Genomic DNA, 25,424 nt, shown 5'->3' with positions numbered 1-25,424 from the left:
ATGATATTGGTCAGTTGGGGGCAGCATCAAAAGCAAATATTGTACTGTGTTGGGTCCATTTTCTAGCAAGGATTGCTGGAAATCATTTGGAAATCCAGACAGTTTTACCTTCTCATGCCCGCCAGTTTATCCAAGCTCTGAAATTGTCTCCTTAAACATCTTTGTGTCTCTAATTCAATTACCGCATTTTAAAATACTTTTTAAAAGAATGACCCCTTTGATCAAGCTTTGTTAACAAGAATTCAGAGGAAGTATGTTCCTGTCAGGGTGAAAGGGAAGACTGGTAGGTATAGGGAATGCTGGATGACTAAAGAAATTGAGGGTTTGGTTAAGAAAAAGAAGGATGCATATGTCAGGTATAGACAGGATAGATTGAGTGAATCATTAGAAGACTATAAAGAAAATAGGAGTATACTTAAGAGGGAAATCAGGAGGGCAAAACGGGGACATGGCAAATAGAATTAAGGAGAATCCAAAGGGTTTTTACAAATATATTAAGAACAAAAGGGTAACTAGGGAGAAAATAGGGCCCCTCAAAGATCAGCAAGGCGGCCTTTGTGTGGAGCCACAGAAAATGGGGGAGATACTAAATGAATATTTTGCATCAGTATTTACTGTGGAAAAGGATTTGGAAGATATAGACTGTAGGGAAATAGATGGTGACATCTTGCAAAATGTCCAGATTACAGAGAAGGAAGTGCTGGATGTCTTGAAACGGTTAAAGGTGGATAAATCCCCAGGACCTGATCAAGTGTACTCGAGAACTCTGTGGGAAGCTAGAGAAGTGATTGCTGGGCCTCTTGCTGAGATATTTGTATCATCGATAGTCACAGGTGAGGTGCCGGAAGACCTGGAGTTTGGCAAATGTGGTACCACTGTTTAAGAAGGGCAGTAAAAACAGGGAATGACAAACCGGTGAGCCTGACCTCACTAGTGGGCAAGGAATCCTGAGGGACAGGATGTACATGTATTTGGAAAGGCAAGGACTGATTCAGGATAGTCAACATGGCTTTGTGCTTGGGAAATCATGTCTCACAAACTAGATTGAGCTTTTTGAAGAGGTAACAAAGAAGATTGATGGGCAGAGCAGTAGATGTGATCTATATGGACTTTAGTAAGGCGTTCAACAAGGTTCCCCATGGGAGACTGATTAGCAAGGTTAGATCTCATGGAATATAAGGAGAACTAGCCATTTGGATACAGAACTGGCTCAAAGTTGGAAGACAGAGGGTGGTGGTGGAGGGTTGTTTTTCAGACTGGAGGCCTGTGAACAGTGGAATGCCACAAGGATTGGTGCTGGGTCCTCTACTTTTTGTCATTTACATAAATGATTTGAATGCGAGCATAAGAGATATAGTTATTAAGTTTGCAGATGACACCAAAATTGGAGATGTAGTGGACAACGAAGAGGGTTACCTCAGATTACAACAGGATCTTGACCAGATGGGCCAATGGGCTGAGGCGTGGTAGATGGAGTTTAATTCAGATAAATGCGAGGTGCTGCATTTTGGGAAAGCAAATCTTAACAGGACTTATACACTTAATGGTAAAGTCTAAGGGAATGTTGCTGAACAAAGAGACCTTGTAGTGCATGTTCATAGCTCCTTGAAAGTGGAGTCTCAGGTAGATAGGATAGTGAAGAAGGCGTTTGGTATGCTTTCCTTTATTGGTCAGAGTATTGAGTACAGGAGTTGGGAAGTCATGTTGCGGCTGTACAGGACATTGGTTAGGCCACTGTTGGAATATTGCATGCAATTCTGGTCTCCTTCCTATGGAATGATGTTGTGAAACTTGAAAGGGTTCAGAAAAGATTTACAAGTATGTTGCCAGGGTTGGAGGATTTGAGCTATAGGGAGAGGCTGAACAGGTTGGGGCTGTTTTCCCTGGAGCGTCTGAGGCTGAGGGGTGACCTTATAGAGTTTTGCAAAATTATTAGGGCCATGGATAGGATAATTAGACAAAGTCTTTTCCCTGGGACGGGGGTGTCCAGAGCTAGAGGGCATAGGTTTAGGATGAGAGGGGAAAGATATAAAAGAGAGAAAGTGAGGGCTGCAGATGCTGGAGATCAGAGCTGAAAATGTGTTGCTGGAAAAGCGCAGCAGGTCAGGCAGCATCCAAGGAACAGGAGAATCGACGTTTCGGGCATAAGCCCTTCTTCAGGTCAAAGATGTAAAAGAGACCTAAGGGGCAACTTTTTCACGCAGAGGGTGGTGCGTGTATGGAATGAGCTGCCAGAGGATGTGGTGGAGGCTGGTACAATTGCAACATTTAAGAGGCATTTGGATGGATATATGAATAGGAAGAGTTTGGAGGGATATGGGCCAGGTGCTGGCAGGTGGGACTAGATTGTGTTGGGATATCTGGTCGGCATGGATGGGTTGACCATTGAGATGTACAGCATGTTTCCATGCTGTACATCTCGATGACTCTAATCAAATGTATCTGCATGTGGCTAGATTTAACTTTTTTCATAATGCTCCTGTGAAACATGTGGACAGTTTTAATGACATTCAAAGTGTTACATAAATGCGAGTTGGTGTTGTTCCCCTTGAAATCACAGCTGACTGAGTGCTGTTGTTTGGTTTTGAGGACATTTTGGGTTTAGCTGAGTTGATAAAAAGAATATTTGTAAAGTTACAGAATGATGTTTTGTTGGAACCAGTACTTGATGTTGTACAGACTGGGGCTTGGTGAAGCTGCAGTGTTTAATGTGGATGATGTCAGTGGTGAAACAGATGAGTTGATTTTACACATCGCAGTCCCTCCTCACTGTTCTGCCAGCACTGCCCTCTCCAGCCCATAACCCAGGTATATCCACCTGCTGTCACATCTTCTTTTGAAACAATGTCATTGTTTGCATTAAGATGGGATGCTGCTGTTGTCAATGTCAACTGGGTGAACAGAACAACATCTGGTTACAGTAGCACCCTCGTTCGGAATTTGTTCATTATTTTGCAATTCAGTTATGCTGTTGCAGATACTGTTTTGATTTGCCACATACTCAAATAGGGGAGAGTTTAAATTCATGTAGTGGAGACTTTAAATTATATTTTCATCAAGGTATGCCATTTGTAACTATGGGCTGAACCTTACATTTTTTGGCTATGTCCAATTTGAGGTGCATTCTTTGGAGGGTTCCTCACTGTGCGATCTGGTGAGTTTCTCATCCTAGTTTACCAAACTCTGGTTATTAATTGCCTGCGGTATACCAGGGGGTGTCTTGCATCTGATTTCTGCCCCATTTACCCCACGACCTTTTCTGAAAAACCTGCCACTTACCAGATGTCCTGCAACTCACCAGCATCCCTTGCATCCACACCATCTTTGAAAACCCACAATGTACCTGGACAAGCACTGTCAATCTGTAGCTGCCATTCACAGTTGCTGATATATGCCCCAGACATGGCAGACAGGGGAAATTGGTGCCTCCCTGCATGGGCAGGGACCTAAAGGTTCTGCAGGATGGGGTGTTAGATGCTAAAACACCAGGTCTTGCCGGCCTGGTTGCTACACTCTGCTCTCTGGAGAAATGCCCAAATGGATCAATGTCATTCTCCATTTTGCCAATGTTAGTGTCACCACCTTCTCTTTGATACCTCACACTCACTCGATCTCTGCTTTGTATCCAACTTCCTTCAAGGCTTATGCTCTGCTATGTTCCAACCATGCAACACGTTCCCAGAATGGTCCTAAAGTGTTGGTTTGTGCTCAAGGCTTTGACCTGCATCCTGAAACCATAAAATTTGAACTCTCAGCGCCAACAAGTGAACTGCTGGTTCTCAAATTGATTAAGGATCACAGTCAAACATATCAATCTTGTTTCATCGGGCTCAGTCAAGCTGGCTGCTTTTCTAGAATTCTCCAATTTAAAACAAAAAGGAACTTCCTTATGTTTTTAATCAAAACAGTGAAAAGCAAATTTTGCTCTATATTAGAAAATGGCTTAGAGATCCCATGTTATAGAAGTACAATTTAATGATCCTAGCACAACATTTAGGTCTCATGAAAGTATATGAATTCTTCAAAAACATTTTACTTCTGTATTTCGTGGTAGATGTTTTGCTACTGCAAAAGGATTTTTTAAAAAAATCAACCCCACCCATTCCACACCCACACCCACACTATTGCAAAGCCCAGACATGTAGACTATGAAAATGAAAAATGCCTGATGGCAGTTGGACAAAGGATAGGCTATAGGATCAGACCAGATATATTTTGTTATTCATTGTACATGTAAAAACTAGACAGACTGAAAAAAAAGAGCTTCAATTAGCCTTGCCCAGTTAATTCTTTTGTAGATGCCAGAGGATAACAAAATGCTAATTCTCCTCTGCTAGCACCTTCCAAACCAGTGACCTCAACGATGAAGACAGCAGATGCCTGAGAATAACTCTACCTATAGAACTCCTCCAAGTCACTCATCATCGTGACTTGGAAATACATCACTGTTGCTAGGTTAAAATCCTGGAACTCCCTTTCCTAATGTACCGTGGGTATCCCCACAACTCACTGTCTGCAACAATTCAAAAAGGCAGCTCTTTACCACTTTTGCAAGGACAATTAGGATTGGGTGATAAACGTTGGCCTAGCCAGGGATGACCACATCCTATAAACAAATATTGCAAGCAATAGAGAACATAGCAGAGCATAAGCCTTGAAGGAAGATAGATACAAAGCAGAGATTGAGTGAGCGTGAGGTATCAAAGAGAAGGTGGTGACACTAACATTGGCAAAATGGAGAATGACATTGATCCACTTGGGCATTTCTCCAGAGAGCAGAGTGTAGCAACCAGGCTGGCAAGATTTGGTGTTTTAGCATCTAACACCCCATCCTGCAGAACCTTTGGATCCCTGCCCATGCAGGGAGGCACCAATTTCCCCTGTCTGCCATGTCTGGGGCATACATCAGCAACTGTGAATGGCAGCTACAGATTGACAGTGCTTGTCCAGGTACATTGTGGGTTTTCAAAGATGGTGTGGATGCAAGGGATGCTGGTGAGTTGCAGGACATCTGGTAAGTGGCAGGTTTTTCAGAAAAGGTTGTGGGGTAAATGAGGCAGAAATCAGATGTAATTGTTTTGGGAACGGCATTAAACTGAAGGTTCATTAACCTGCTGATGAGGTTTTTTTGGAAAGCTTGGAATCTTTAACTCTCCAGGAGCAATCTTTTGCTAAGATCAGAAATTGGATCCTGTGGCCCCATTTGGAAGGTGTGCATAGGACTTCTCTGATATTCTGCCCAATATTTCTTCCTTGATGAATGTCACTAAAAGGATCATGATATTTGGCCATTATCCCATTACTGTTTTGAGAGGGTTTGTTGTGTATAAATTGGCTGCTATGTCTCCTGCATTACAACAATGACTACACTTCAAAAACACTTAATTAGCTTTGAAGAACCTTGGGATGTTCTAAGAGTTTTATACATTAACTATCTGTAGTCAGTGAGCACTCTGCAGATTAACTAAAACCCTTATAAATATGAACTGGGCGGAACTGATTGGTTGGTAAGTAGCAGATGTATATCTGTAAAGTGTACCTTATAAGTGTTTGAAAAATGGCTTCAGTTCTATCATTTCTCACCTAGCTTTCTGGAATAGCACACTGAGGTTGTGAAAAGTACCAAGTAAAGGTAAGTCTTTCTTGAACTTCCAACATAAGTTTGCATTTTATATCTGGTATTTTTGTTTTGTTTTCAAATCTGTAGCAGTTGTATTGTCAGTTCAAAGCACTTTGTAAGCTCCTCCAGTGAACATGTTTTCAAAACTCATCTCCTGTATACTGTGAGAATATGGTGATTTTAATACCAAACTTGTGGATAATTGTTTATTCCACACTTAGTGAAGCAAATAACTGTACAGTACTCAGCTCTGATCTATATATTAAGAGTAACTGAACTTAATGACCTTTGTCCTTCAATTGTAAACTCTTCCCTCTGTAGTTGATTGTTGGAAAGTTAAAATTCTACACTTTTAAAGCTGTCCTGCTCTTTAATGTCAACCACCCCTTCAACCTTACCACATCTCATGTCTTATCACATGATTTTGCTCAGAAGAAGGCCACCTTCCATCACTTGCATCAGACCATCACAGACATTTGTCAATTCCATTGTGGAGCATTCTCTTTGTTTTGCCCTCCTTCTTTCAGTCACCATATCATAGAATTATAGAATCCCGAAAGTGTGGAAACAGGCCATGGGACCCATTGAGTTCCCATCAACCATCTGAAGAGCATCCCCCCCCCCAAAACCCCCAATCCATGTAACCCTACATGTCTCATGGCTAATCCACATAAACTACACACTCCTGGACACTATGGGCAATTCAGTATGGCCAATCCATCAAAGCTGAATATTTTGGATTGTGGGAAGAAACTGGAGCACCCGGAGGAAACCCATGAAGACCTAGGGGAAAATGTGCGAACTTACACGGACAGTCACCTGAGGGTGGATTCAAACCTGGGTCTCTGTTGCCGTGCGGCAGCAATGTTAACCACTGAGCCATCTCAATATTTGTCACCTTCACAGCCCATTTTTTGCTCCTGCACCTCCACCAACCAGCCACTTATGTTTGTGTTCACTCCCACAAAATAACTACTTCTCAAGTCAATTATAACTACACTTACAAACTGCAAACGGTCTCATGTTTGGCCCTTGCCATCACGCTCTGAAGCCATTGATTTCCTTAAACAGTCTCTCATTTCCATCTTTTGAAGCTCTTCTTGCTAGAGTATCATATGTAATTGCTTCTCTTTCTGCCCCTCCTTCTCCAGGATCTAGATTTGGTTCCATTCTCTTGAGTTTTATATACTTTCTGCTGATATCATCTTCAGACAACTGACTGTACATTTATGCTGAGAACTTCTTGCTGCACTTCAATTCCTGCCTGACCTCTGCAGGTGAGGCGGAGGAGAGAGGGAGTGAAGTTAATGCCAAACTGGGGCTAGGGAAGGACAAGCTACAGGGAAATATATTTTCTAGTCAGCCTGTTCCGAGATGTTATTACGCACGTCTGGAGGAGGTGGGACTTGACTTGCATCTCCTGGCCCGGAGATAGGGACACTACAATTGCACTGCAAGAGTTCTTTTAAACTCAGGAAGAAGACTGAGGAAAGGAAAGTAACCATGAAGATGTAGTACTTGAAGCCTGGAAAGAAAGAGGGCAATAAAAAGAGAATGACTCCACAATGGAATTGAGTGTGTCTGTGATGGTCTGAGGCAAGCTCAAAAATAGGAGGGAGTGGATAACCTTTTTTGTGAAATTCCAATGTAAGCAAAAGTTACTGAAAAGGCATCCAATGGTATTGTCAGTGAGCATTGAAAACTAAGAAATCTAGGGAGTAAATGTGTAGAGGTTAGGTATGTTCAATGTTGTCTGTGCCAAGGAGAGTAATGGATTAGGTTGGAGTTTCAGGTAATGGGATGGGGATCCTTCAGGAGGCTGCATCTGGAACTAGCAAGGAGAATCTGCTAACAAGGTGAAGTCTGAAGTTCAGTAAAGCTCTTAGTGATGTTTCAAAATAAAATTTGCTTGATTGGCTTGCAGTCACCTACCATATCATAGAATCCCTAAAGTGTGGAAAGAAACCACTGGGCCCATTGAGTTCGAACCAACCGTCGGAAGAGCATCCCTCTCCCTTCCCAATCCCTTTAACCATACATGTTTCATGGCTCATCTACATTAAACTTCAAATTCCTGGTCAGTATGACCAATCCACCTAACCTGAACATCTTTGGAATGTGGGAGGAAATAGGTGCACCCAGGGGAATCCTGTGCAGATATATAGAGAATGTCTGTGTAAGTTTACACAGTCACCTGAGAGTAGTCACCTGGGTCTCTGTTGCTGTGAGCAGCAGTGCTAACCACTGAGCCATCCCATATTATATCAATATGGCTGCTGTTCCATTGTCTCAGTTCATGGCTGGAGCCAGCGATTGCATGCAGACTCAACTTGGGTTTTGACTAATAGCTGTAAGTATACTTCTCAGCACTTAACATTGTCAGAATTTATATTTAAAAATGTCATCTCAGTGGAAACTCCAGGCATAACACATTGTATCTGAATATTAAAAACCTAAATTGTGTCATAAATGATCCTGGCTTGAGTTTTTGATGCGTTTTGAAATGAAATCTTATGATCCACTCAGTATTTTTATTATAGAATTGTGCAAAGTCCAACAGTAAATGTGTATTTTTCAGTTTCAAATACAAATCATATTTTTGTTCTGTCTCATTTATTGGCAAATTGAAAATAATTGCTTGAGTACCTGGAGGAAAGAAATGCCTGTAGGAACTGAGCAATCACTCCATGGTACCCAAAGCGGTCAACATTGAACACCCACCATGCTTTTAGTTCCAAGGTTCTTCCGCTTTGTCTCTTACTGTTCCCAGGCTGATGTTAGTCAAAAATTGGCTAGGTATCAATTTTCTGGAGTTTACTGGAGACTTTCTGTCTGTGAACTCTAAGTTATCTCCAGCAATCCTTCACTGCTCACCTCATTATGTAAATGCTATTTTCTTTCAACACAGCTCTCGTCCTATCTGGTGCTCACTAGCAGTGGAACTCTCACTGCTGCCTGGAGCTTCTAGCATTTGTGTTGCTGCCATATCTAAAGCCCAGTTGTGCTTCAGGTCAAATGCTGCAGGCCAGGAGTTGCCCTTCACTGTGTAAATAATGACAGTGAAATGAATGACCGAAGCTCCTGCGGACACAAAAGTGGCATGGTTGACATTTCATTGAAAATATAAGCTCACATTTGGACATGGATTGCCACTGTACATCATCATCTGTCTCATTGACGGTCATAGCATTTGCAGCTACAAAATTGAAGCTATGGAGGCTATCAGTCCATAGTATGTTAGAACCCTATGTGTGCTACTCTTTCTCTAACATCCAGCGTAGTGTCATGTTTCGTCATTTATTCACTGTGGAAGCATCGCATGTTGTAAAATCGTTAAATTTTTGATAATTTTAGCTATTATTGAGAACAGGAAAAGCAAAGCACAAACCAACAAACAGTGTAATCAAAGCTGCATTTGATTTGGAGTATAAACTGGACAGTTGGTTCTGAAATACACCAAATTTACAATCAATGAATGATAACTTCACCCAAATTTCATCTATTGGAAATGATGTCAATTAAGACCTGTTCAGTTTGTAGCGCCCAATGCTGCTGCATGTGATGAACAGGAGGAATAGCATCACATTCAATGTCCTTCCCTTCCTCTTCTGCAGGGTGTTGTTGCTCTTCAGCATCCATCACATCTCCTATTTTCTTGGTCCATTTGTGCAACTCTCAGCATCCAAAGATAATGTGATGCGCCCGTTCTGGATTCTACAGCAAGGCCTTCCAAAACTGATCCCTGCATCAAAACCTCATCTTAAGCAGACTTCTGGTCTGCTCCAACATTGCCTAGTTGGAGGAATGAGTTGCTGTGTATAATATGGTTGGCCTAATTGGGGGAGGCATTCTGGAGGCATCAGGCATGGTTGGAGGGTTTAGGCATGCTTCCCCAGCATCCATCCTTGTGAGGCATCTGGTCCTTAATTATAGCAGCTTCCACAGTGTATGGGGCAGACTTCTAAGATATGGTACCTCTGATCACAAATTGTCATCGTCAAGTCAATGGTACTCCAGGCTGCTCAGCTGTATTGGAGGGGAGGGCAAGGCAATCTCACTAAAATTTACAATTCTTAGAATGTGACAAAGTAAGTCTAGATAGTAAGTCTAGATTTCCCTGGCTGGTGACTCTAGAGACTCTAATCTCAGAATAAGGGGCAGGTAAGTTAAGGGAAAGATGTTTGGAGGGTGGTGCTTCATTAGAATTCTTGATCCCAGATGGCTGTGCAAGCTTGATCTTTGAACGTGTTCATGACATAAATCAGTAGACGTAGTGTAGGAAAATGGCTGATCAGCTATTGTCAAGAATGCAGACACAGGCTTGATGGGCTAAATGGCCTGCTCCTTTTACTATGTTCCTGTGTGTGTGTGTGTGTGTGTGGCTCTCTGTTTTGTTTACCTTTATTATTTTTGACCTGTAAGGAACATTGAGTGCTGACATATTATTTATTAACTGAGAGCATCACAATTAGGCCAGATTACCCTCCCTCACCATTTTCAGGTGTACTTCCCAGAAGGAGTTGCTAAATGAACAACTTCTACTTCCATAGTAGACTTTGGTCAGGAGTAGGAGCCTTGGTACAGTTATCTTTTTACTTTCTTTTTCTGAGACCCGGTGGTCTGATTACAGTGGCCACCCCATTGTAGAGGCTGATATTAACTACCTCAGCACAGAGTAGCATTGTACTATGATAATTCACTGGTCTGCATGGGTTCAGTAGATAGGCATCCATTGGAATAGTCTGCTGCTGTTTGCCACATGCAAAACACACTGATTCTATGCCCGGTTACACTATAATGATTTTAAAGGTGTTCACCAGGTGATGTCCCCTCTATTAGCTGACATTATGTTGCTGTATTGTGCCATCTCTGATTTCTGGAAAATCAAGAAACAAGGAAAAAAATAGAAACAGAAGCTTTATAAGAGGTAAAGTAAGGGGGAATTAATGTAGTTCTTGAAACAAGATGGCAATGTAAAGCTAAAGGTCACAGCTGCTTCTGTGTGTTTGTGTTGGTGTTTTCCTTCATGCCAGACCCTCCTGTTAAACCACACCCTAATCCAGTACAAACGGCTGCAGTCATAGCAACGACCATTACATTCCTGACATTTGGGAGTGGTTAATATTGGTTTGTGATGTATCTTAATTGGGCAAAGGCCACACCCTGTCTAATGGAACTTATTCTGGACTTGAAGTCTACTTTGTATCCGCTAGAGTGATTTTTGTTCCCTGGTTTAGTTCAGAGAATCCACTTTTCAAAAAGAAACTTTTGTAACTCTTTTTACTTTGAAATAGAGAAATGTTCAGTCAGCATGGTTTTTGTAGTGTGCATTCTGTAACACCTAGATGATGAACTACAATGCATATTCCCCTGTTTCTTTTATTTGCTGTACTTCTGCATAATTTATTTAAAAAGTAATCTTCTGCATGGTTACTGCTTATGATAATGCACAATTTGACAGATGTTCAGCAAGGTCTAAAATCGATTGCCAGTGCTGAGTTAGCTAACACCATCAGCAAAGCCTAAACAGACTGGACTCTATTTGCTGGAAAAGAGAAGACAGGGAGGGTGACTTGATTGGCGATCTTTAAGATTTTGAAGGTGTTTGATGGGTTACACACAGAAAATGTTTTTACTTCATGTGGGAACCAACACCAAAATCTATAAATATAAAATAATCAGTAATGAAGTTGCTTCTGAATTACTTATTAAATCTTAGGGAGAAAGACAAGAATGTGGAAACTGCAACCATGAGGTATAGTGGAGGCAAAAAGCATAAACGTACTTAAGGGCAAGTTAAATAAACACAACAAGGGAAAGAAAGATATAATGGTGGGGTGAGTTGGAATAGAGTGAGAGGAGGCTCGTGTGGAGCATAAAAACTGGCATGGACTTCTTGAACTGGCTACCCTGTTTCTCTTTCAGAAATGCTTTGCAAGGAGGGTTGGTGTTCTGTGAAATTAACAAGGATTCCCTGTTCTTGTTACACAATGCTTGAAGTGAAACTTCGGATTTTAAACTGAATTTATCTTGGCACTCCTGCCCCCTCGCCCACCTCACAGTTGATTAACACGCTTGCACTTCCTATCTTGAACTGTACAGAAAGAATGATTACTAAGATGTGGAAGTACACCGCTGTGTGAATCCCTGTACTCAGCAGAGAAAATGCTCATGACATTACAATGCCTCATTCAGGACTGATAACCATCTGGAGAACTAAGGTTTCTAAATAGCCACTCACCCATTTCTTGCCTCAACATGGGTAACAAGGAGAGGGAAGTTTAGGTGGATATCTTGGATATATTTTGAACAGCCAGTGCCTGCCTGATTCAACTTTACTGCAGGTCTGTGAATGAGCACCCAGTGTCTGTGCCTAAAGTGAATGGAAGTTAATTGGGGTCCTTCACAGGTTGTTGGACCCCGACTGAAATGTTCACATACACTGGTGTGATATCTGCAGTCTCTATGCTTGTGTGTACGTGTTGAAGGGGCTGGTCACTGATTCTTGAAGGGGCTGTTTGAAGCTGCCATGGGATTAGTAAGTTAAAAATACTTTGTACAATCAGAAGGAGTAGTTTGTTCCAGCTGGCTCCATGGTAACTCTCTCTGTCCGCTGCTATCCTGTGTTCCCATTCCATCTTGCAAGAGCCTAATCTGAATGTTAGTTCCCAGTCTGTAATAATCAGATCTACACCTTGCTGGCTGAATTCAATAAAGCCTTTAACCGCAAAAATATGATTCCGATCTCCTGGCCATGACTTTGGACCGCTGCTATAGATGTTTTGCCCATTTCACATATTTTGGACATTGGGTTGATAATCATCCTCCTTGGTATATACCTGTATTCAGTCTATTATGTGGTAATAGAAGTAAACAAAAGCAAAATATTGCTGATATTGGGAATGTGCAATAAAAGCAAAAAATGCTGAAAATACTGAGTTCTGGCATCATCTGTGGAGAGAGAAACAGAATGACTAGTTTAGGTCAAGAAATGTTCTTCAAAATTCATAACTTGCACACAGTCATAGATTTGTACAGCATGGAAACGGACCTTTAGCAGTAATTTTTAGTGAGAGTTGTGTTTGTTTATATAACTATTGAAACTGAATGTCTTCTGATATACTGACACTTGTATCTGTTATACACTTATGAACATAGCCATGGGGATGCCTCTTTTTGAAAAAAAAACTTGTCATATTTGATGGAGTGACTGAAATTAGGAAACTTGCATGTGCAAAACTAAATGTAACCACTGATCTGGGTTTTAATGTCACATTTGACTGTGGTGTTAGCAAATTAGCTATGCTGTTAATAAATTATTTTGTGTTTATGGTCTCTAAGGCACTTTTCTATCTTTAGCAGCATTAAGCTGGTTTTTTCAAATCATGAACACATCTCTGGTTATAATATCCATTATCCCTTTTTTGAAAGCCACTTGGTTTCCTCTGGTTAGATGTTGATGAAATCTGCTCATCTTATTTTCTAACTCATTTGTTGGTGAGTTTTAGTCACAATGTTCTTAATTTTTGGTTTAAACTAATTAAATATTTGAATAAACATTTGATTTATCTATTTATTCACTAACGCTGTTTGAGTATGCACTGCCAACATTTACTGGGACAGGTAGCTGCTTCCATCCTTGGTTTCTGACTAGATCTACAGGGTCCTCTTGCCCTAAAGTGTGAGAGGAAAATCACTAGCTTGTAAAATAAGACATTATTACTAAGACTGTTGTCCTCCAGTCTGTCCTCTTCCAGATCCTAACTCGTTCTACCTTTCCCTAGCCAAGTCCTTATCATATAACCAAGTTGGTTGAAACTTAATACTATGTTCAGCATTAATCCTTAAAGAAAGAAAAAATACCTATTACAACAAACAACACTGAAAGCTCTGCTTTTAACTCTAGCGGAAACTGTGTAAGCAGGGGCATTGAGCACACCAAGTTTCAATGACATTTAACTATGTGAGGACTGAGCTATTTTACTTTTTGAAGGCCTCTATCAGGTTGCATTGAACAAAAAGAGAAACAAGCATTAATGTCAACAACAATTCTCCTAAGACATGGGTTCAATGTAGAACGAAACTCGATGAGTTCACAGGAACAAGAGTGAGTACAATGCTTCATCTCTCCAACTCTGTTAGCAATGCCCATTGACGTAGCTCTCACTCATTCCTCAATAAGGACATTGCAGACCTTCTCTTTCACATTCCAAACTCATCTATCTTTTCCTTTGCGTTCTTCATGCCACGCAATAACATCAATCTGACTAACTATTTTGGTTCCTTTCTTTCTCGCATTCAACCCCACTTTGGCTTTACACTCATTATTTATGTACCCTTTCCACCTTCTTTTCTGGTTCTTAGCCAGGGAGGCGATGGCCTTATGGTATTATCACTGGACTGTTTAATCTGGAGACCCAGATAATGTTCTGGGACGTGGATTCGAATCTTGCTAGGACAGATGGTGGAATTTGAATGCAATAATAAAACAAAACCCGGAATTAGGAGTCTAATGATCACTGTGAATCCATTGCCAATTCTCGGGAAAAACCCATCTGGTGCACTAATGTCCTTCAGGGAAGGAAATCTGCTATCCTCACCTGGGTCAGGCCTACATGTGACTCCAGACACACAGCAATGTGGTTGACCCTTAACTGCCCTTTGGACTATTAGGAATGGATAACAAATGTTCTACCCATTGATGCCCTCTTCATATGCATGGAGTTTTAAAATAAAGCATGTGCTTGATCTGCACAAGGTTGACTCATCTTTTCACCAGAGGCAATCTAATCCTTGCCCATGTGGAGTTTTAGCGCTATGGCTGAGATTGTGAAGGAGCCTTCATGCGGTCTCCAGTCTCATCTCTTTCAGCATTGCCACTCTGCAACCTACCCTGGAGTATGTATTCACCGCTGTTGATACTCCAGATGGGTCCTCACTGCAAAAGATTTTGCAGCTTTGGCTGCTCTGCAAATTCTGGGCACCACGAGAGAGAGCTTGGTGGAACAAATAGAGTCTCTAAAGGAGCTGTCACTTCTACAGTATGTCTTCTGTGGGAAATGGTGAGTTCTGATGTTGGTGAAAACAGCAGTTGCACCATTGGGTAGTGTCTGTTGGGACCGAAGCACATTTGCTTACTTCCTCTTCCAGTATCAACCAGGGCACAAGCAGTTCAGCTGGGTCAGACTGCCCGGCAGGAGGCAGTAGCCAAACACTCCAAAGTTAGAGATCACAGACATCTCCAGGATCTCAATATAAGAAGCTGCAGCCTTCCACCAGCTTCTCTCACTTCACTTGGGAAGAACTTCATTATGAATTAGAGTTAGGAAACCTTCTTTGCACAAGAACACTTTGAATTGATTAGATGGATGGAAGGCATTTTTTATGCTTTTCATTTAAATTTAATCTTCTCACTCTCAGCATTGCAGTTTGTTTTTGTAGCCTCTTCTGAATCTGCACAACCAAAATATTATGGATACAGAAATTCTCTGAATATTTTGAATGCTATTCAATGCAAGGTGATGTGGTGATGAAGGATGTAACAATGTCTGTCACACAGGGGCCTCTATCAGATTTTAAGCCAGAGATATGAGGAGTTCAGTGGAAGTACGGCACGGTGGCACAGTGGTTAGCACTGCTGCCTCACAGCGCCAGAGACCCGGGTTCAATTCCTGCCTCAGGCAACTGACTGTGGAGTTTGCACGTTCTCCCCGTGTCTGCGTGGGTTTCCTCCGGGTGCTCTGGTTTCCTCCCACAGTCCAAAGATGTGCAGGTCAGGTGAATTGGCCATGCTAAATTGCCTGTAGTGTTAGGTAAGGGGTAAATGTAGGGGTATGGGTGGGTTGCGCTTCGGCAGGGCGGTGTGGACTTGTTGGGCCGAAGGGCCTGTTTCCACACTGTAAGTAATCTAATCTAATCTAATCTAATCCTACTGATCTAGGAGCTGATCACAGAAGCTTCTCCCATCGCCAACTCTTTATGTGACAAAGGCTGCTTTTCCTCCAAATGTAAAATGCTCTGCCACGTAGTCTTGTACAATATGCTGTTGGCAACAAAATTGTATGACATTCTAGCCTTGAAATTAGATTGTGCATCCCCTGTTGGTTTGGAGCTAAAAAAGAGATTAGATGTCTGTTACTTTGAAGGCAGTGGAGCGTAGTGGAAATCTGGTCCACTTTTGCTCAGCACTAGGTGGAAGACAGCACTGACTTATTACCAAAGGTTTTAACTGACAAAGTGGCAAGTACACTCCTGGCAGTAAATCAACACACATTTTACTTTTCCTTTTATGATTTAAAAGGAATTTGCCTCATAGTCAGCTGCTGCTTTGATATTTAGGAAACGGTCAAAACAAAATATTCACTTTCTCCAGCTCTTTAATAATTATTTTGAGAAGACCTGAATTAAAAGCAGCCTCATTTGCTGAAGCGGGGTAGGGTGGGTCAAGGCAGATGCAACTCGTGAATGAGGATTTCCTGCATGTTAAGTAATACCCATTGGTAAGCAGTGTTTAGTTCATACATAATGTTGTGCCATGATAAACCAGATTGCATGTATGACTTTGCTTGTTTAAATGCGTTTTTAGCTGATTGAAAATATATTATAATCTTGTAATTTTTGTCTGGTTGCTATGGCAAGGATACAAAGAATGGAATGGAAATGGAATTAATTGGGGCACGGCCAACTTTAATGAGCGAGAGCAAATCTGACTTTGGTTAATTGCACTCAAATATCGGCAGGCTAAAGCCATTGAAATCCTGTTCTTAAGGAAGTAGCAGCCCTGTTGTGGCACAGAGAGTGTCCCTTCCCCTGCATCAGGAAGCCCAAGTTTAAGTCCCATTTGCTCCAGCAGTGTGTAATAACATCTTTTGAGCAGGTTGATTAGAAAAATAGGAAGTAGGGGCTATTTTTGTGCAATGGTAGTGTCCCTACCTCTGAGCTAGGGAGGTAGGGTTCAAGTCCCACCTGATCCAGAGGTGTGTAATAACATCTCTGAACAGGTTGCTTTGAAAGAAACTAAAGAGGAAGTAGTACAGTGAGGATACAGTCACAGAGTGGAAAAGATGTGGTAAACAAATCCCAGAGGTCCCAAGATGATGATAGAGATTGAGCTTATGATGAAGAAAAAAAACTCGTGTATGGCAGTTAGATAATACCAGTGAAAACCAGACAAAATACTGAGCGTTCAGACGGGAAGGTAAAAAACAGAAGCAAAGAGAGAGTATCTGAAGAGACAGGCAACTAACATAAGCAAAGTCCAAAATTCCTCTGTAGCCATCAAATAGTGAAAGGCCCTACAAGGAGATTTGTGTGGAAGCAGACAGCAAGACTGAGATATTAAATGAGAACCTTTCTATCTGTCTCTTGCAAGGAAGAAGTTGCTAAGTTTGTGAAAGGATAGTTGCTTCATAAGATGGGCTAGGAAATGATTAAATTGAGGCATTAAAAAGCATTATTGAGTTCTGATGAAGGCTCAGTAGATCTGAAAAAATTGAGTCTGCTTTCTCCGCACAGATGCTGACAGACCTGCTGATCTTCTCCAACAATTTCTCTTTTTGTTTCAGATTTCTAGCATCTGTAGCTCACAGTTTTATCATATGGGCTAGTTCTACATAAAGTTAATAGGGCAACAGGACCAGATGAATCCATTCAAGAATCCTGAACAAAGGAGTGATGGAAGTTGTGGAAGCACTGGCCATAATTCTTCAAGATTGTGCCATAGAACTGGTGAATTGCAAATAGTTCTGATTTGTTCAGAAAAGGATGTAAAGGTAAACTTAGTGAGTACTTGTCAGTCAGTTTAACATTGATGGTAGGAAGGGTTTTGAAATTATAATGTAGGACAAAATTAAGTCATTTGGACAAACCTAGATTAATTAAGGAAATACAACAGGCACTTGCTGAGATCAACTCACTTTTAACTAATTTGATTGACTTTGAGGTAACAGAGAGTAAATGTGGTGTTTGTAAACTTCCAAACAGTGCTTGATAAAGTGTTGCACACTGGATTTGTCAGCAAAGTTCAAACACGTGAAATTAAAATGACTGACGGTCTGGATATGAAATTGGCTGAGTGACATGTAACTGGTGAGCAGCTGTTTTTCTATCGGAGAAAGGTACACATTTGGATTACGGTCTCTGGTTTTCCTGATACGTTAATGACCTAGACTTGGGTGTGTAGGGCAAAATTTTTGGATGATGCAATATTTGGGAGTTTTGCAAACTAAAGGGAATAGCAATAAACTTTGAAAGGTCATAGGCTGGTGGAATGGATGGACATGTGACTGGTGAAATTTAACACAGGGAAGTATGAGGTAATTTATTTTGTTTGGAAGAATGAGGAAAGGCAATATAAGAGTACAACTCTAAAGGGGATGCAGGGACAGAGGAACCTAAAGTGTATGTACAAATCATTGGAAGTAGCAAGAGCAGTTGAGAAAGTAGCTACAAAAGCAAGCAGCATCCTGGACTGGAAAAGTAAGGGCACAGTTGTGAAAGCAACTTTTATAAAACACTGAATAAACCCTAACTAATGTCCAGTTCTGGGGCACTTTAGGAAGGAGTGGTTACATTTCAGATGTATGCTAGAATGGTCGCATGGATGAGGAACTGCAGTTGTGTGGAAAGATAGGAGAAGTCTCCTTGGAGAAGAAAAGATTGAGGAGATTGGATAGAGGTTTTGAAATTCATGAAGGGTCTGTGCACAGTAGAGAAACAGAGAAACTGTTCCCTTGGTGTAAGGATCAACAGGGAGGAGAAAGTGAGGTCTGCAGACGCTGGAGATCAAAGCTGAAACTTTATTGCTGGAACAGCACAGCAGGTCAGGCAGCATCTAGGGAACAGAAGATTCGACGTTTCGGGCACAACCCGAAAGGATCAACAACCAGAGAGCCAGTATGAGATGAGTGGCAAAAGATGACTTGAGGAAAACACTTTTATACAGGAATTGGCTAGAATCTTGAACGCATTTTCCAAGAATTTATTGGAGCTAGGTTCATTTGTGGCTTTCAAAAGGGAACTGGACAATCGCTTGAAAAGGGAGTATGCAAAGGTATGGGCAAAAGACCAGGAGGATATGTTACTCTTGCAGAGAGCCAGCAAAAACAGGACAGGGAGAACGGCCTCCTGCATGCAATCATTTTCCGATCTGATGGTGGTCTACTGCAATTGATTAGGGTTAGTGTTTCAAAAATAGAATTAATTCTGATGCTACTTTAATAGCTTAATATTCATAATCCATTGCAGGAGTAGAATGTGAATTTGTAAACACCTTATTCTGAAGTGTAGGGTTATGCTTTGCAGCAAATTAAGTATGTTTTGAAGTGCTAGCATTGCTACTTAGGCAAACTAGGGAATAAAAGAGGACAAAATTAAAACTGAGGGAGATTTGTCTCATTTAAGACATCAAATGTCGTGTGGCAAAGCTATGTCAATGCATTGCTTTATTTACAGTCTAATGGAGCTTCTTAAATTTCTGTCTGTTTTTCTCTCTTCTGATTAAATTACAAAATATTAGTGGTCAATTTTACCAAATTATATTGCTTTTTTTTATTCTGTTGCTCCTTGGGGATTTCCTAATATTTATGATGATAGTACTAGCTGAATTCACGTACCAGAAATAAAATGAAACGTTATTTGAATAAAACCTCAATTCTACCTTAATCAAAATTGAGATGCAGTGACTTTCATTAATTGTCCCTCATCCAAGCTCCAATTTCAGATGATAATACCTCTTGTTGGCATCTCTTCTGGGAGGTTAGATGGTGGCTGACTTAGTTGCAAATATTGCACTGGTTTGGCTTTGAATCTAGGACCTTCTGGTTGTTATGATGTCGTCCTGTTAATTCATGTCCATGCTTCATGTTCCTTTCAGAAATCTCTTTTTTAATCTTAAGATTCATACTTATTATAGCTGACTTGTAACAATTATGTTGTAAAGCCTGATTTTGTAATATTGGGCTTTCATACGTTAAAACACCTTAACATACGCTAACGTAAATTGGGCATCCTTTTATTTTGATGTAGCATTGGATTTTTCTGTGAATTTTAATATTAGGTGGGAACATAGATTTGAATGGATAAAGAGTGAGATCTCTGTGTAGCAATATTTGTAAAACAAGTTTGGTGTTGGGTGGAGTGCACTTGCCAAAATAAAATAACAATGAAAAACATGTAGCAGGACCTTTTTTGAGAAGGTGACACACCCTAAAACATGACCTTTTCTTTCTTTCTTGTATGATGTGGAGACTCCAGTACATTTGCAATGTTGATAGTATATATGTGAACTAGGTTAAAAATCACACATTACCAGGTTATAGTCCAACAGGTTTAATTGGAAGCACGAGCTTTTGGACCACTGCTCCTTCAGGTAGTTGGAGTGGCGCTCTAAAAGCTCATGTGCTTCCAATTAATTAAACCTGTTGGACTATAACCTGGTGTTGTGATTTTTAACTTTGTACATCCCAGTCCAACACTGGCATCTCCAAATTATGTGACTAGGTCGGACTTTAACTAACTGAATCAACACCATTAAGCGATATTAGGGTTGGCACTAGTCAGCAAAATTCATCCATGATCTGAATGCTTTGTGGTAACTTTGCAAGCCATCGTATTCTTACAGTTTGAAAATATTGTTGCTTCGGCAGCAGCTGATGGTACTTAAAAAATGTTCCCCAAATCAGATGTATACTTGAACGATGCTTGCTTTGTGCATATGTTCACGTTGGACTGTGTCAATTTAGTTGAGTGGTAGCACTCTCGCTGTTTGAGTTGGAAGGTCATAGTTCGATCCTGCTCCAGAGACCCAGGAAAGTAATCTAGGTGGAGATTAAGGGAGTATTGCACTGCTGGGAGTGCTGTCATTTGGTTGGGGTGTTAAACTTCGGTTCCATCTATCCTGTCTTCTGGACATAGAAGATTCATGACATTTTTCAAAGAAGAGCATGTATCATAACCAGTATGTATCCCTCAAGCAACATAATTAAACAAAATATCTGGTCATTTTTACATGAATGGGATCTTGCTGTATGTAGATTCTCTGCAGCAATTCTTACATTAGTGAGCGCCCTTCAAAACACACACTGAATAGCTGCAATGTTCTTTCGGGATGTCCTTAACTCCTGAGAGGTGAATCTTTCCTTGAGACAAATTGAAACTCAAATTCTGCATGTACTGTTCATATTTATTGTCATTGCTGTTTTGATGAGGGTGGACATTGCTACCACAGTTGTGAAAGAATGATTTTAGTGCAGCCTCTGCATGAATTACTATGGAGAAAATTGCCCTGAAGTCCACATCTTATGTTATGGGGCCTAATTATTTTGTGGTATTGTTGAATTGAAAATGCTGGCACTTTCTGTAACTGACCATTGTAAATAAAAAAAAACAAGCAAGCAATCAACAATTGGTGGAAAGCTGAAGGGTGGAGGTTCAGGTATGAATCTTCTTTTGTCAAAACATGTTGAAGGGGCCACACCCAAAGTGTTAATCTCTTTGTTGCCTCCATCGATGCAGACTGTCCTGAACATTTCTAGTATTTTCTGGTTCAGTTATTTGCCTCTGAATATATAAAACACACTTCACAGCAATAACTTGCACTTATATGTCACCTTTAATTTAGTAAAACATCCTGAGGATTATTAAGACTTCAAAAAATGGGTGGTAGTGGGGCAGTAATTCTGTTGGTGTTCCCTTGCACATCCATCATAACTTTGAAGTGACATATACGTTCTCGATAGTTTTTCCATGAGTTTTGGTGCTCTTCAGTTGAAATCATGACGTACAGGCAGAAGTATGCAGTGAAAGTCAATATACGTATAACTGTACAGTTGTTAAGATCCTAGATGGTTGGTAATACTGGATAAGACAGATTCGGGTTGAAATCTGGCTTGACAGACCATAATGTTTTTGCAGTTTGGTTACCATGGTATTCGGTCATTGAAATAGGCTGTCAATGTACCTTTAACAAAAGGATATGTATGTATCACACAAAAGACAATGTTAAAAAGTATCAACAGCCAAAAAGAAGAAAAATCGGCCTTTTTCCCCGCTATATGCTTTACAGACAATAAATGCCAGTGAAATATCGCTCCTTTACTCTTTAATTTACTGAACTGACAAAGCAGTAGGCATTTCCTTTTGGCAAATTTCTGCATGTTCACCAAATGCAGCATTCTTTCCATCACTGTTGCTCCTAGGTCACACAGATATAATCTCAATGAACTGTCTGGGGAAAGAAAAAAAACGTGTTTTTAAAAATTTTCCAAGCCCAGTCTACATAGACAGCTAAAAGACCTTAGCACATTTTCCCGCCTCATGGCCTGGAGACTGCCAAACTGAAACTAACCTTCTGGTGGTATAGATATCTTTTTACTCTAAACTGGATTTGAAGCATATCTGAATTTTTCTCTCTGGATTGTAAACCTTAGGCTTGTAAGCACTGCAGCATTTATCTCACCCAGTAGTTGTTTCACTTAAGTTACATGCTTGCTTGGAAATGCTGTTATGACCTAGTGCTCAAAAGAAGTTTCTAACCCATTTTTTTTTTGAAAAAGCCAAGTCACCTTCACACAACTAAAAACAAAGTACTCATTTACCTCTATTTTAGAACCCAACTTCTCATACCATTGTGCGCACAATGGTTAGCATTGCTGCCTCACAGCACCAGAGACCTGGGTTCAATTCCTGCCTCAGGCGATTGACTGTGTGGAGTTTGCACATTCTCCCCTTGTCTGCGTGGGTTTCCTCTGGGTGCTCCGATTTCCTCCCACAGACCAAAAATGTGCAGGTTAGGTGAATTGGCCATGCTAAATTGCCCATAGTGTTAGGTGAAGGGATAAATGTAGGGGAATGGGTCTGGGTGGGTTGCGTGTCGGTGTGGACTTGTTGGGCCGAAGGGCCTGTGTCCACACTGTAAGTAATCTAATCTAATCTAATCGAATCTAATCATATTAGTATGAATCTTCATCTTGCAGCTAAATGTTTTTCTCAACTTAAATGAACAAAGTATGAAGATTTCACACACCCACTTTATTGGAAAAGGAAGTGTTATTGACAACATTGGATTTGTACAGAGCTTTTGTATAAATCTCTGGCTGGAGTTGAAAGTGTTTTTAAAATTAGTGCACTTTTTAGGCTGGGCACTTTGTTCAGCAGCAAATCTGACAGATTTGAAAGACATCAGTCTCAAATTCTTTTGTGAATATAAATCTACTGTGAGTGCATCCTAAGTATTGCACATGTTTTACTCTGCAGGCGCTCTGAATCTAGTTTTGTCAAAGCTCTGTTCTGAGTATGCCTCCTGGTTTCCAGGCAACAGTCTTGCTGGAGTACTGACCTCTGCAACGTTTGTTGACAACCCATTGGCAGCTCTGTGTTCTTATCTGTGCTAGGCCAATGTGGCTGATGCGTACAGAGCAGCTGAGATCAATGTCCCATGGGCATAGTGTGACTTGTGTAAACTATAATAGTCACCTTAGCTGCTAGTACAATGAAGAAATCCAATTTATAACTACTTTTTCCTCCCAGTTTTCTCACTTTTTGAAGGTGCTGCCTTTCGTTGGAGTATATTTTACAGACATGAGTTTTCCTCTGGTACCAAGTGGTCATTTCTCATGTCAGTCTAGACTGTGAATGCTGTCGAGTAATTCAGCGCAAAAGGCATGTGTCCAAGAGGAGTCCTCTTTTCTTGACATTTAGGTCAGGAATCATTAAACAGTCCTCAGAAGATTTGTGCTCAGTTTACTATTGAGCTAATCTTTTGTCCCTCCTTCCTCAAACCCACAAATATTCAGGCTATGGAAATTTGTCTGTTGGCAAATAGGGCACATTTTGATGTTGAGAGTCAATTGAGTAGTCTCCTCTTCCCCTGTTTATTTTAAGCTGTTTGAAAGTTGCTATGGTCAGCACTTTATAATATGTGTTGAGTACTCTATCTCACTCTCCAGTCTTGAGATTTGTTCTCTAAAAAGGAAACAAGAGGTCAACCTTTATTTTGTTTGCAGAGTGCCCTTTTGTTTGTCACCATGCTGCTATGTGGCATGTCAGTTAAGATTTTGGTTAACACAGTGACCAGTGTATAATGTTGGTGTGTTCAACAGTTGTGGCATTATTGGAGGTTAGGGAATAGTGATTCACAGACCAGGAAATTTGTATAATTTGAATACTAAAATGTGGTCATCTTGTATTTGGCTCCACATACTGGGTTTGCTTAGGATATTTACATACAAAGTGATAGAAGGGAGGTTTGAGAAGAACAGTTAGATCACACTCTAATGAAATTATTTGCTGAGGTCTTTGGACTTAGGTGGGGGAAGAAGGATGAGTTATGACTAAATTTAAGCTGTAGTTACCTTCCGATAACTAGTTTAAGATGCATGTAACCCTGGCCTGTAATTTGGAAATTAAGAAGCAATTTGGTAGCGAACCTTAAGAGGGAGAAGTATTTGAATTTTCAGGCAAACATGGCAGCTCCACATTTTGTGCTGGGTTAGCTGATCATGACATGAACTCCAGAAAAGTTGCTCATAGTTGACTTGTTGGATAGAGCAGGAGAGAAAATCAGTAAGGAAGAGAGAAATTGTAAGAGGAGGGAAAGGGGAAAAAAGATGTAAAATTTGTGCTTTGATGATATGTAGTAGACAGTGAATTACGTTTGCTATCATGGCTGTGTTTATTGTATGCCAGACTTCTGGATTGATTCACCACTAATGTCAACATGGGAGTCCATTCAATCCATTGTACCTGTGTGGTTCTATGTATGTGGTTCGGACAAATGTGGACATAATGTGACGAGAGCATACAGTCTGCAGTGATACAAGATGCTAATGTGCCATGAAGTCTTCACTAAATACATGAATTGACTTACACAAAAATTAATTTCAGACAATCTGAATTTTTTTTTAGATTAGATTCCCTACATATGGAAACAGGCCCTTCGGCCCAACCAATCCACACCGACCCTCAGACTAACCTACCTAGACCCATTTCCCTCTGACCAATGCACCTAACGCTATGGGCAATTTAGCATAGCCAATTCACCTGACCTGCACATCTTTGTGACTGTGAGAGGAAACCAGAGCACCCGGAGGAAACCCACGCAGACGCAGGGAGAATGTGCAAACTCCACACAGACAGTCGCTTGCGGCTGGAATCGAACCTGGGACTCTGGTGTGATCCAACTTATTCTTGTTTCCTGAGCAGATTGTTTTGAGTTCCTTTCAGCAGTATATTTTTTGGCAGTCTTGATCAAACTGATGAGAAATTGCTTTTAGGCTCTACGTTTCATGGCCATGCCTCCAAGTCAATATTTGTTGTGACTTTCAGGAATCAAATAGAGACTTTTGACTGCATAATGTATTAGCCTACTGGCAGCCTAGGCTAGGAGATTACCCTTTGAAGAGAATACATTTTCAACAGCACAGCAACAGTTAAATTTTCAGAAAGTGTGTTTCAGTCTACCCTCATCTTTATCTTGCAATGTCATCATTATCAACTAATATGATTTGACTGTAAATTTTCAGTATAATTTGTTTGATCCATCTTCCTATGTATGGACTTGCACATACATGCAACCTATATATGTATTAAAATGTATTTTGCATTAATGCACAAATGCAACCATTTGTAATGTTAATGTTGTAGCAACACTAAATGGAAGTACATAAATGCTAAGTCAGATGAGTTCTCTGATTTTGTTCTACCAGCAATAAATGCCCTAAGCAGAGGGTGTTAACCAAAATAATCACATCAAACAGTTTTTCACACATCATGCTGTTAGATGTTTAGAACTGGAGACTACATTTCT

The 25,424-nt window shown here is 40.6% G+C and overlaps 1 protein-coding gene across 6 annotated transcripts in view; it reads left to right on the top strand.

Annotated features, from left to right (window-relative positions):
• Positions 1-25,424, top strand: part of LOC122557205 (Krueppel-like factor 8) — a 188,897-nt gene that overhangs the window by 38,761 nt on the left and 124,712 nt on the right. The window contains exon 1 of one of the 6 annotated variants that reach the window (XM_087992065.1): positions 17,254-17,391. The exons of the other annotated variants lie outside the window; for them this stretch is intronic. Coding sequence (XP_087848191.1) covers positions 17,260-17,391 — 132 coding nt within the window. The 5' untranslated portion in view covers positions 17,254-17,259. Of the gene's footprint in view, positions 1-17,253; positions 17,392-25,424 lie in introns of those variants that run through there. 6 annotated transcript variants of the gene reach the window in all.

The sequence above is a fragment of the Chiloscyllium plagiosum genome, unplaced genomic scaffold (assembly GCF_037043375.1).
Source record: "Chiloscyllium plagiosum isolate Xiang-an unplaced genomic scaffold, Cpla_swu_hap1 HiC_scaffold_11, whole genome shotgun sequence".
Classification (NCBI taxonomy): Eukaryota; Metazoa; Chordata; class Chondrichthyes; order Orectolobiformes; family Hemiscylliidae; genus Chiloscyllium; species Chiloscyllium plagiosum.
Note: the sequence above shows the minus strand (reverse complement) of the source record. Positions and strands in the feature narration are given on the sequence as shown.